This window comes from Brachyhypopomus gauderio, chromosome 1 (genome assembly GCF_052324685.1).
Source record: "Brachyhypopomus gauderio isolate BG-103 chromosome 1, BGAUD_0.2, whole genome shotgun sequence".
Lineage (NCBI taxonomy): Eukaryota > Metazoa > Chordata > Actinopteri > Gymnotiformes > Hypopomidae > Brachyhypopomus > Brachyhypopomus gauderio.
The window spans coordinates 6,586,595-6,599,237 of record NC_135211.1 but is presented as its reverse complement, the minus strand read 5'-3'; the positions used below and the strand labels follow the sequence as shown (position 1 = coordinate 6,599,237).

The 12,643-nt window shown below is 45.7% G+C and overlaps 1 protein-coding gene across 4 annotated transcripts; it reads right to left on the bottom strand.

The window, feature by feature from the left end:
• Positions 1 to 2,671: 2,671 nt before the first annotated feature.
• vegfd (vascular endothelial growth factor D) lies at positions 2,672 to 12,522 on the bottom strand. Of its 4 annotated transcripts, none has more exons than XM_077024568.1 (7): positions 11,814 to 12,522; positions 7,191 to 7,410; positions 4,892 to 5,082; positions 3,923 to 4,050; positions 3,610 to 3,725; positions 3,274 to 3,433; positions 2,672 to 2,972 (listed from the first exon to the last, which is right to left on the bottom strand). In XM_077024568.1, exons 1-6 carry the CDS (start codon positions 11,901 to 11,903, stop codon positions 3,285 to 3,287), a joined length of 894 nt encoding a protein of 297 aa, XP_076880683.1. In that variant the 5' UTR covers positions 11,904 to 12,522; the 3' UTR covers positions 2,672 to 2,972; positions 3,274 to 3,284. The 4 variants fall into 4 exon arrangements, with proteins under 4 accessions (XP_076880683.1, XP_076880909.1, XP_076880837.1 ...); XM_077024794.1 differs by lacking the exon at positions 11,814 to 12,522 and adding an exon at positions 11,679 to 11,792; XM_077024722.1 differs by lacking the exon at positions 11,814 to 12,522 and adding an exon at positions 11,553 to 11,666.
• Positions 12,523 to 12,643: the final 121 nt, after the last annotated feature.

Sequence of the window (12,643 nt, the reverse complement as noted above, 5' to 3'; positions counted from 1 at the left end):
GTGTGTGTGTGTGTGTGTGTGTATGTGTGTGTTCGTGGTTGGGCAGGGAGGGGTTTTGTGGAGGCCACAGCCCTGGGGAAAAAGCTAAGAAGCAGCAGGATGCTGGATCTGGGATGGTGTTGGATGTTCATGTCAGTTGTTTCAACACAGACTCAAAAGAGCCTTAGGCTTTAGGGCACTCTGCTTTGCCCTTTATGTAGCGGGGGAGGTGGTGTAACTATTTTGTTCTCCTGAAGTCGGTCAGTCTCCTTTGTCTTAGAGGTGTTGAGGACCGAGATGTTTTCCCTGCACCACTCGGTCAGAAGTTCCACTTCCTGTCTGTGCTCTCCACTCCTCATTGTTTGAAATCTGCCCAATTATTGGTGTGACGTTAGTAAATGTAATGGTGGAGTTGGCAGTGTGAGCGGGAACGCAGGCATGTGAGAGACATATGATAGCAGGAGGCTCAGCTCACAGCCCTGTGGGGATCATGTTTGGTATGAAGGTGGGAATTCTAATTTTGACCTGTTGTGGTTCACGCATGAAGACGTCCATGAGCCATTAGCACATAAACAAACCAAGGCCCACGTTCTCCAGTGTCCTCACCAGTTTGTGGTGTGTGATGGCGTTAACTGTGGATCTGAAGTCACATAATTGGTTCTTGTAAGCGCGTCGGGGGCGAAGTAGCGTACTGCTGCGATGGCAATGCTCTGTGAGGCAGTTTAGCCAGCGTGCAAACTGACGCACATCCAGATCAAATGGCTGTAATGTGTGAAAGTGCAAGGCTCTCAAAGCGCTTCATGATTAAAGCAATTAAATTTAATTAAAGCCACTAGATGAAGCTTTTTACGACTGATTTCATTGGGCACTGGGATGACTGTGGAGGATTTAAGCTACAGGATAGCAGCCTGCTGTAGTGACGGGTTGAATGTGTCGGTAAACAACTCTTTGAGCGGGTCAGTATGTTTTTAGTACCTGGCCGGGCCCTCCATCGGGGTTTGCTGCTGTGCTGGTATTGACTGTCCTCAGGGAATCAGCCGGCCAGCATGTGTGATGTGTGTCAAAGCAAGCAAAGGGCTGGTTCAGGGCATTAGGCAGGCTGGTGTCCTCACTTGGTTCAAGACGTATTTCTCTCAGGAAATGCACCATTTTAATGAAATTTAGGCTTGAGCAATTTACCAATCCAACTGCACCGTTAGCATGTTAGCATGTCAATGACCTCACGCAGTGTCTGAGGGCAAAGATTCACTGCCATGATTAATATTGTTGTGAATTCCCTTAAGAGAAAGAACATTATGTGTCTTACCAGGAAGTTCAGATCTGGACAGTGCCAATGTACTTGCCAATCATGTCTGTGGCTGTGCACCAATGGTTGTTTACGTGGACCCACGTTCCTGCTCCCAGAGTTCTTAATCCGTTCTGCACCGTAAACTGACCGATCGACCAGCTCGATAGCAGCATCTGGAAGGTTGTGATTCAGCCAGGTCTCTGTGATAATCATAACAGGGAGGAGTTGTTTTTATTCTAACCTCATCCATCTTGTTGGTTGGAGACCTTGAGTTGGCAAGGAGCAGGCTTAAACGTGCTGGGGGAATATTCCAGAAAGAAGGATTTCTCCGTCTCTCAGATAACTTGAGCCTAAAGTCCAATTAAATGTCCAATAAGACAAGTGGGCTTTGCATCTCATGTGGAGTGAAAGTACCCTTGATTGTGAAAACTGTGTGGTTGATCCTGATCAAAAGTTACTTGCAAAGAATTGCTGCTTTACTGATAATGGAGAGAGAGAGATAGACAGAGAGAGACAGACAGAGAGAGAGCAAAGCTGATAGACTGATAGACGAGAGCAGCCTTCTTGAATCTAATTATGTGTCCTGTATATTAATATTATTAGTCCTTTACTAATTGTGTCCTGTATATTCTGTATATTAATTCCCATCTATGATCTTAATTGTCCTGTGCTATTTTATTCATGTTTGTATGTTGTTGTTGTTCTGCTATGTATAACCTGGATTCTATGATGTGTTTGCTAATAACATGCTGTTGTAAGTATATAAAGTATATACAAATGCTTAACTTTGAGCTCCAGAGAAGCAGTGTCTCCTAACCTTTGTCCTGGGGCCACACACTTTGTACATTGTTGAGATTTGAACGCATTTGTGTTGTGTGCGCTGTCTGTGTGACTATGTCTTGTGCAATGTGACTAAATGTCCTGTGTCTCCTTTACAGTATCACTGTGTGCCTTGTGCAGTGTAACTGTATGCTTTGTAGTGTGACTACGTCTGTTGCTGATTGATGGGATGAGTGTGCTTTCAAGAGTGTGTGCAGGTGTGCTTGCACGTGTGTGTGTGTGTTTTCAAGAGTGTGTGCAGGTGTGCTTGCACGTGTGTGTGTGTGTGTGTGTGTGTGTGTGTGTGTGTGTGTGTGTGTGTGTGTGTGTGAGGCTTTTTAATTTTTTTCGTATTAACCCAGTGGGAAGCACCAGCTTGTTCATCATAGGGCTAGTGGGAGTTCTTGTGGGATTGTACTTCTGATTGCACTTTTGTTTATTTGAAATAAGTTACCAGCTGTTTTTTATCAATGGTTTTATGTTGCTAATAACCTTCTGAAATAATGTTATCAACCCCCTTACATGTTCCAACTTTGTGAATAAACATGTAATGGTATATGAGTTAAAACAACAGATAATGCTATATACAAAGAATTATATATTATTAAAATTACATAAAAGCTTTTAAGTAAAGCATTGTACTATTTTACATTCAGTGCACAGAGACATGCGTGACATTATTTACACACTGCAAAATTGTTTTTGCCGTTAAGAGATAGAACACGGTCACGTTAATAATGTGTAGCGTGGTTAAACGTTATATTCTTGTGTACATACGACAGGGATATAAATAAGAATATAAATAAATTAGAATGCCGTTTTGATCCCAGCTCCAGCGGGAGGTGGTTGTCGGACTGCTTTTCGCTACCTCTCACTTTTCTCGCAGCTGTGGGAAAAAAAAAAACCATGCGGTAACAAAAGGACGTCACACGCAGCACAGAAACAGATTGCTGACATTGATCTCAGATAACTGACATTTATTTCAGTCAAAACTACCCTAACGTATTACCCAGGATGCACTGCAAGTTCCTGTGTGAAAAATGACCTACCAAGGGTAAGGAACGACACAGGTCGTATTATAGTCATAAGGTGTACGCGCTTCCTGGTTAGGTCACGTTGAAGTAAGGGTCATATGTACTACGCAGATACTCCAGGTGTGTCTCGCTGTGTCTTCGGACGCACGTTACCTGCACGGTGTCTAGTTGAGCTGTCTGTTTCTGGCTGCACACATGGTGTAGTTGAGAGAGCAGGGCGGGTATGGACGCTGTGGCGTCGTGTCTTTCGGAACACATTCGCAGCGCTCCACGTCGATCTCACAGTCCTCTGCGTTCGGGATGAGAGGATCCTCTGGCCACGCAGACGGATAGCAGACTGTTACCTCTTTACAGAAGCCTGAGGTAACCTCAGACTCCTTCAGGACACTCTGATCTGCACAGTCCTGTGCTCGCGGGGTCACCAGCTGAAAGTGACACCCGCTGTAACGCAGTGATTGGCTGGTCGGAAAGATCCACCCAGGTACTGACCTTGCTGACCTTGGCTACTGGAGGGGTAAGGAACGCAACGATCCTCCATACAATCCCATATCAGACCATGGTCACACAGCAAACCAGAGTCCTCTAACTGGCGGACAGGAGAACACCTGTAGTTCACAGACACACACACACACACACACAAACTTGAGTGATGAAACTCTGAATAGCATTTATCTGACATCTTGCCACTGCTGCTGTTATAGATCTGGGTGAGAGATTAGTGGGGAAGGTTGGGGACGGCTACAGTTGATGGGTTGTAGATGTGGGATGCAGATATGTGAAGTGTGGGTGTGTCCATACTGACCCAGACTTCCTGCTGGGGTGAACATGTCGGCGAATTAACTGTGGTTCCTGGCATTTACACTCTGTGTGATTCGCCACCTTTATCAGCACAGGTTCTGGGCCATATTTGAATGGGATTACACTCAGGAGCTGTGGGCAAGAAAAAGTTCAACAAAAGCCGGATAAATTATATTCCCAAACGCAGCCGGACATCTCACAGTGCCAATATCTAACAGGGCTTAAGAAATGACCTAATCCCAGTTACCTCAGCCAGCAAATACTGAGATTATGGTACAAAATAATTTTTACTTATTAGGGAGGTGTCAGGTAACAGCTGTTAATGTTATGACTGCCGTACTAAAGGGGAATTCCACAGATTTTTCTAAATTTCTCCATAATTCACAGTCCATTCAAGAAATATAACTGACTAATTACGTTAAAGAGGAACTGATGTCTACAACCCAGTTTGCTAATTTTTTCCCCAAAAAAACTTCAGCCGAAGCTATGTGTAATGTGAACAGTGAAGAGGAATATATTAAACTTTATCCCAAAACTATTTTTAAAAAGCACATGGCATAATGCAGTGGAACTAGACAAAGTGTTCACAATCATTTCATGCAGGTTTTAGACACTTTAAACACTTCACATGTCTGGTGTTTTTCGTCTCAGTGAACGGGTCTGACAGTGTCGTTAGCTCCTCTACGTTAGCACATTTTTCACTAAAACAACCTGAACGACTGTTTACTTTTCAAAATGAATTATGGTACATTACAGACACAGTACAGACACAGGGAGACCTTAAAAGCGTGCCCTCTGCAGAATGAGCACACCGTTTCAAAGGAGTAAAATATCTACTAAAGTACTAGCAAAGTGACCACTGAAACCCAACTCTTAACTCTACAATCTAATAATCGTAAGTATAGTTTGTATTCTCTGTTCAGCATTAGTAGTAGAGTAGTTAAGAAAGGTGAATTAGGAAGGAGACCAGTACTGTTTTATTAACATAGGTGGTGCTAGTGTTCCGGCAGGCAACGCCCTCTTTGTTGCAGCAGCCGCTACACCTGTGGACGGAGACGCAGGGGGGCTTGTAGAACATGTCCGTGGTGGTGCCCATCTCCACGGCCACATCCACACACGTCTCCCGTGGCATACACTGCGTCTTCTGCCACTCCTCATCAATGGCTAGGAAACAGCCAATCACACGTTAATGTTCCACCCATTGATTAGGATGCATGAACTTCACATCAATTATGAGTGCCATTTGCAGCATGCCGTCTGGAAGATTACTGTTAGCCAAACACCAGCATTTACTGGAGTGTAGAAAACCAATACAGATTCTACAGATAACACAGTATAAGCATACAAAGTATATCTGTGCAAAAGTGACAAATGCATGCAGGAAAAACAGAATTTTTTATGTAGTCATTGAGAACAAGAACAATGAACATATGCTGCTAGTTACAGGGAATTACTGTATATTAGGGATGGTCATTCACAAATGTACATCCCTGTAGTAACTGAGTTTGCAGAGGTACAATGTATTGATACAGGACATGTAGGACATACACTACTCACAAAAAAAGGATATTTGGCTTTTGGGTGAAATTTCTGGATGACCATTTAACAGTCCCTGGACATTACAAGGTTTCAAACATGTTCTCAGACAGAAGTGGCCACTGAGCTTAGGGTGTCATCAGCAGGTTGCAACAGAGATACAGAGAGATTGGAAGAGCCACAGAAAGGCATAGAAGTGGACGACCTTTGACCCCACACTAATGAGGGATCAGTGGGCCTCGTTGCTGTTCACTGAAAAGCCGATGAATCACTGAGCAGAAGTCAATGAAAGGCGATTAACACTGAGCCAAAATGACGGACGCCAACAGTGTTGGAGACGTCAAGGAGAGCGCCTTGCACCGGCCACTGCTGTCAGACGAGCCTTTGGTGGTGGTTTTACAGTGTACAGAACTGCCCTACACTTTGTTACAGGCCCATACTACTTGAATAGCATCATTAATCCAGTCATTGTGCCTCTGCATGAACAACACAGACCTAATTTCATCTTCATGGACGACCGTGCTCCAGCTCATCGAGGTTGCATCATTAGGGAACGGCTGCTGGAATGGGGTTCCTCAAATGGAGCGACCTGCACTTTCTCCAGACCTGAATCCCATAGAAAACCTGCAGGATCAACTTAGTCGCCGTGTTGAGGCTCGTAACTCTGTTCCCCAGACCTTCAATGACTTGAGGATTGCCTCAGCAAACAATAAGTCGAGTTGTGAACAGCATGAGACATCGTTGTGAAGCTGTAATTGCTCAAGGGTACATGACAAGTTTTGTTGTGGTACACCCACAACTGTCGTTGGCTTTTGTTTCAGTAAATTCTTTGAGATGATGAAATCACCATTGCATGCTTCTAAATAAATGCCCTACTTTCATGACATAATATCACTGTAGCGTGAACTTTTTAACATTTTCCATAAATTTCACCAAATATCCTCAACTTTTTGTGAGTGGTGTATGTAAAGTCTTCTGACTGTTTCAGGTTTTCTCGTTTTAGAATTCACTCACCATAAAAAACAAGTAATTTTTTTCTCATTAAACATAAAATAATTCACAAACCCCCAAAATATTCTTTACATTTATTCAAAATAAAATACTGAAGCTGCATATCTATATGCATTTTCAGACCCTTTTTTACGACACTCACATCTGAGCTTTGCTGAATCCTATCAGAGACCCAGGAAGTGTTTCTACACCTTCATCTGGGTCCTCCTGCCAAGGAAGAACTTTGGGAAAGTTCTGGAATGGCCCAGCCAGAGTCTGGCGCTCAACCCGGCAGATCTCTGGAGTAAGGTGAAAATGGCTGTGTACCAACACTTCCCATCTAGCCTGACCAGGCTTGAATGATTCTGCCCAGAGGAGAGGAGGAGACCTCCACAAGCTTGTAGGTTCACTCCTTAGAAGACTCGAAGCAGCCATTGTGGCCAGAAGTGCTTTAACTATGGGTCTGAATGCTAACGTAAACTCAATATACATGTTTTTTTTCTTTTTAATAGATTTACAAAATATTCCAAATACCTGCTTTTTGCTTTGTCAATGTGGCGTATTGTATAGAGACACCATTGTGAAAAATGTTAAATCCATTTTATAATTTGGTCTGAATTAGCGAAATGTGGAAAACCTGAAAGGGCCCGAAAACATTTTGTATGCACTGTATATGTGTGGCCTTACGGGTCTAGACTTAAAAGAGAGAGTGTGTGTATGTACGTGTGTGTGTGTGTGTGTACTACCTTTGAGTATGTCCAGGCTGTAGGTGTTGGCAGCGAAGCGGGTGGATCTGTGTGATCCGGTGGAGGTGGTGTGGAACTCGGCCCGTGATACAGCGTCTACGTGCTTCAGCTTTAGACGACATCTCCACAGTTTCCAGTCCGGGAAGTCGGTCAACATGAGCAGCTCGTCTAGACTAGCGGCCGACCGGATATCCCTCTCCCACTTCTCCTGGTTTATCTCCTGCAGAGAGGAATGACAACGACAACGATGGTGATGATGAGGAGGAAATAAGGATAGCAAAGATGACGGTGAGGTGGAAAATGATGATAAAACATTAAAAGAGATTAAGAATGGCAGGAGCTCTTTATTTTCAATATCAATATTTTACAAAAATGACTGGAACGTGTCCAGTTCTCGCCACCAGAGGGCAGCACAAGCATATGTAAGTCCATTCACAAAAGTCGATTCACAAATGTTCCCTGAGGGAAAGTCATAGCCATTATTTAATTTTTCCATATCATGCTGAGGTAATGGGTTAATCTTTTCTTCTATATGAACGATAAAGCATTTAGCTGAACTACCTCGATTTGCCGACATTACAATAAGCCTTGAACTGTTGCTACAGGCAAGGTTGCATGGTTACAGTTGCTCAGGAGTCCTGCTGCTACGGGCAACTGTATCCGTAGACCACCAGCTGCAGATATTTCTACAGCTACTCTGCCATGAGGTATGAATTCAGTGTGCCCACTTCAGTGCCTGGAGCAGCACACGCAGTCTCATACAAACATGCGCGCGGACACGTGCACGCACACACATACACGCACTGGCGGGAGGACAGACAGACAGACAGAGAGAGAGAGAGAGAGAGAGAGAGAGAAAGGGCATCCTCTGGGAGCAGCCCACCCTAAACAGCTGGACCATGCAATCCTGGCTGGAGCGTGAATGCATTATCTCAGCGTGTGAATCTCATTTCCCATGGACCACCTGTTACGAAGCTCAGGACCGGATCTAACGGGCCAGCTCCGGGCCCGGAGAGGGGAAAATGTGCCAGTCATAGGAGATTGAACAGGGAAGGTCAATTTTGATGAATCCCACATGCTGGTAGAACTCAGATCCTCCTGACAAGCACACAGACATATATGAAACTCTTTATAGCCCTTTCAGAAGACTGGCCCAAATCATCAGTTACTTGAAGTTGATGGAATCTCCATGAGAGATACCTGAGCATGCAGGTGAGTGAAGACCAGATCAAATTCTTCAGTAATTATGTGATAATTGGAATAAAAATATAGAGACGGTGAAGGCACAGAATCCCAGAGCCTGAGGTGATTGATCCTCTGCTCCATCACTTGGAGAAATCAACTTACCTAAAATCAACGGCTTCTGCTTTTAAACTCTAGCTGACCAGTTGGCATGTAAACAAAACACATCACAGTGAGAAGAAATCTCAGTAGTTACCACCAGCCTTTCGAACAGCACCGTTCAAAATCTGAAGGTGGCCATCCACCGAGCCTGACTGAGATGCACAGGCTCCAACAGCTGGATGCACACACACACACACACACACACACACACACACACACACACACACACACACACACACACACACACACACACACACACTGCTTAATCACCTCCTCATGGTACAGTTCAAACAACTTGATTTCTACGCCATGCACTGTTGTCATTTGCCTCCCGCGATGGTGGGGTTAGTAACGTGTACGGCATGCTGGGCGTACCCTGCCCAACCAAACCAGATGGAGAGTCATAGCAGTAGAGCAAGACTGCAGTCACGCATGTTCGGCAAAGCCAAAAGCGCCTGGGCAGAGTGCATGATGTGGAAGCATGTGGTGAAAGAGCCCAGCGCAACTGCAGCCAAGCGACTGTGGACTGCTTTTAGGGTGGATTACCCCACAACACTGACATCCCCTCTGAGGTGACTACAGGGGGTAGATAGAGGACTAGATGGGGTAGATAGAGGACTAGATGGGGTAGATAAAGGATTAGAGGGGGTAAATAGAGGACTAGATGGGATAAAGAGAGGACTAGAGGGGTTAGAGGACTAGAGGGGGTAGAGAGAGGGCTAGAGGGGATAAAGAGAGGACTAGAGAGGGGACTAGAGGGGGTAGATAGAGGTCTAGAGGGGTAGATAGAGGACTAGAGGGGTAGAGTGAGGACTAGAGGGGTAGAGTGAGGACTAAAGGGGGTAAAGAGAGGACTAGAGGGGGTAGATAGAGGACTAGATGGAGTAAAGAGAGGACTAGAGGGGTAGATAGAGGACTAGAGGGGTAGAGAGGACTAGAGGGGGTAGATAGAGGACTAGAGGGGTGGAGTGAGGACTAAAGGGGGTAAAGAGAGGACTAGAGAGGGTAGATAGAGGACTAGAGGGGGTAAAGAGGATTAGAGGGGTAGAGTGAGGACTAGAGGGGAAGGTAGAGGACTAGAAGGGTAGAGAGGACTAGAGGGGTAGATAGAGGACTAGAGGGGGTATAGAGAGGACTAGAGGGGGTAGAGAGAGGACTAGAGGGGGTATAGAGAGGACTAGAGGGGGTAGATAGAGGATTAGATGGGGTAGGGAGAGGACTAGAGGGGGTAGATAGAGGACTAGATGGAGTAAAGGGAGGACTAGAGGGGTAGAGTGAGGACAAGAGGGGATTAAGAGAGGACTAGAGGGGGTGGGTAGAGGACTAGAGGGGGTAGAGAGGACTAGAGGGGTAGATAGAGGACTAGAGGGGGTAGAGAGAGGACTAGAGGGGGTGGGTAGAGGACTAGAGGGGTAGAGAGAGGACTAGAGGGGGTAGAGAGAGGATTAGATGGGGTAGGGAGAGGACTAGAGGGGGTAGAGAGAGGACTAGAGGGGGTAGATAGAGGATTAGATGGGGTAGGGAGAGGACTAGAGGGGGTAGAGAGAGGATTAGATGGGGTAGGGAGAGGACTAGAGGGGGTAGAGAGAGGACTAGATGGAGTAAAGGGAGGACTAGAGGGGTAGAGTGAGGACAAGAGGGGATTAAGAGAGGACTAGAGGGGTAGAGTGAGGACAAGAGGGGATTAAGAGAGGACTAGAGGGGTAGAGTGAGGACAAGAGGGGATTAAGAGAGGACTAGAGGGGTAGAGTGAGGACAAGAGGGGATTAAGAGAGGACTAGAGGGGTGGGTAGAGGACTAGAGGGGGTAGAGAGAGGACTAGAGGGGGTATAGAGAGGACTAGAGGGGTAGAGAGGACTAAAGTGGGTAGAGTAAAGACAAGACGGGGTAAAGAGGACTAGAGGGGGTAGAGTGAGGACTAGAGGGGTAGATAGAGGACTAGAGGGGTAGAGAGGACTAGAGGGGTAGATAGAGGACTAGAGGGGTTAGAGAGGGTATAGAGAGGACTAGAGGGGGTAAAGAGAGGACAAGAGGGGTAGAGTGAGGACTAGAGGGGGTAGATAGAGGACTAGAGGGGTTAGAGAGGACTAGAGGGGTAGAGAGAGAACTAGAAGGGGGTAAATAGAGGAGTAGAGGGGTTAGAGAGAGGACTAGAGGGGGTAGAGAGAGAAAATGAATCAAGCCAAGAGACATAAAGGGGAAGAAAGGAAGAGAAATGAGAGAAAGAGGAAGAGAAATTGAGAGAGGGAGAGAGAGAGAATGCGACACAGAAAGCAAGTCTTTGTAAAGTAAAAAAAAAAAGGTTTCTCTGATAGCACTCAGGTGCCACACACACACATTCTGGAGAACAGTGGAGCATTCTGTAATACCCAGTCAGTTATTACTTCCATTATTAAGCTCTTCAGCCTGCCCTGGACTCATACCCCGTAATCAAACCCTTAGGTATGCATGCACGAATGTGCGCACTCACCCATACACGCAGGTTAACAAAAGTTGAGCAATCACCCCTCAGAAGTTTATATTACAACTCCACAGATTACTGCACACTCCATGAATTTACTCCACAGATTACTGCATACACTGTGGACTTACTCCACAGATTACAGGACGTAAACTACTGCTTACTTCTTAGATTACTGCAAAAGCCATGAATTTACTCCACAGATAACTGGATACTCCATATATTACTGCTTACTTCTAAGATTACCCCAAACGCGTGTATACTGCACAGATTTACACCTTACACTATGTAAGATATACTGAGCTATTACGGATTTAACTGCATGCATAAAACTGAACTGCTCAATGATTTAAGCGTCGTGTTCCCTGAAGGACTTCCTGCAAGCTGCCATAATAAAAAAGATTTTAAAAGTATTTAAAAGGTTACCATTATCCTTTTAAACAGTTAAACAGTAAACAGTTCTTCTTTAGTTTGAAACATATTTAAGCATTAAAAAAGCATTTAAGTGTAAGACATAATTACTCTAAAATAGAAAAATGTCTTATTCTTGGAGTTACCTCAGAAATAAAGCAAAATAAAAAAGAAAAACATAATCCACACCATCTTCATACTCTTCAGAGCCTCGCTTTCCTGCTCAGGAATTCACCTGCGTTTACCTCGGGGTGCGGGGCGGGGTTACTTACCACAAGTTCTTTCTACAGTTCGTTTAAAACATCGCAAATCACTTTTGTGCCCTGCCAACTTCGTGACACACACCAGTACTGACATTATCAAGGAAGTTAGCAATGTCATTAGCTAGATGAACGGGAGTTACTCACTCTCGGGGAGGCCAGCGTGTCCGTAGCCGTCATCAGTCTGACATACAGAAGCAGCAGTGCATGAAATCCAGCAGAAAACAAAGTCCTCATTGTGTAAAAGAGCCTGTGGGAGTCAGCTGCACTCCAGCCTCTCTGTGACAAGCCAGTCCGTACGGCACGGACACGAACGAACACACAGCAGAGCTCCTTCAGGAGTCCTCCCAGACCACACACCCTCACAGTCACTCTCACTCTTCCTCTCTCTCTCTCTCTCTCTCACACACACACACACACACAAACAGACGAGCCTAACGATTCCCACTGCTGGTCAGAAGAGGAGGAGAGTTGTCACAGAGAAAGAAGACACCTCAGAAGCCAAGTGGAGTTTCCCCTTTAAAGAAGTTGAGGTAAAAAACCAAAATAAAAATGAAGTAGGTGCACATGTGGCGAAGTGTTTTGGAGCAGCGTGTCAGGGAACCCCTCTCTCTGCACTTGGTCATGGTACCTCAGGTCTTCGCCCTCTGGACATCTCCATCGCAGGCTGATTTTGTATGTGTGTGTGTGTGTGTGTGCTAGAGAGATCCGGTGGGAAGCTCTGCTGTTTCAATCCACAGCCAGCTGCGTGTCCTTGACAGGCATACAGGCTGGCATGGCCATTCCCCCACCTGTTGTCCTGCCCCGGTCCCGCTCTACAGTCCCGCGGCCATGTCCGAGCTTGGCGCCACTGAGCTCGGCTTGCCCCTCACCCACCCGCACTGACACCTGAACCACGTGAACAAGGCTGGGAGGTGAAGGGAGAGTGGAGACCGGGTGGAGGAGAGGAGACACTGGCCGGAGCACACATCCCACCC

Coding starts and splice junctions, on each gene's coding strand:
- vegfd (XM_077024568.1), bottom strand. CDS start 11,903: ATGAGGACTTTGTTTTCTGCTGGATTTCATGCACTGCTGCTTCTGTAT. Junction 7,411..11,813: donor ACACGCTGGCCTCCCCGAGA/GTGAGTAACTCC, acceptor TCCTCTCTGCAG/GAGATAAACCAGGAGAAGTG. Junction 5,083..7,190: donor CAGCCTGGACATACTCAAAG/GTAGTACACACA, acceptor GCTGTTTCCTAG/CCATTGATGAGGAGTGGCAG.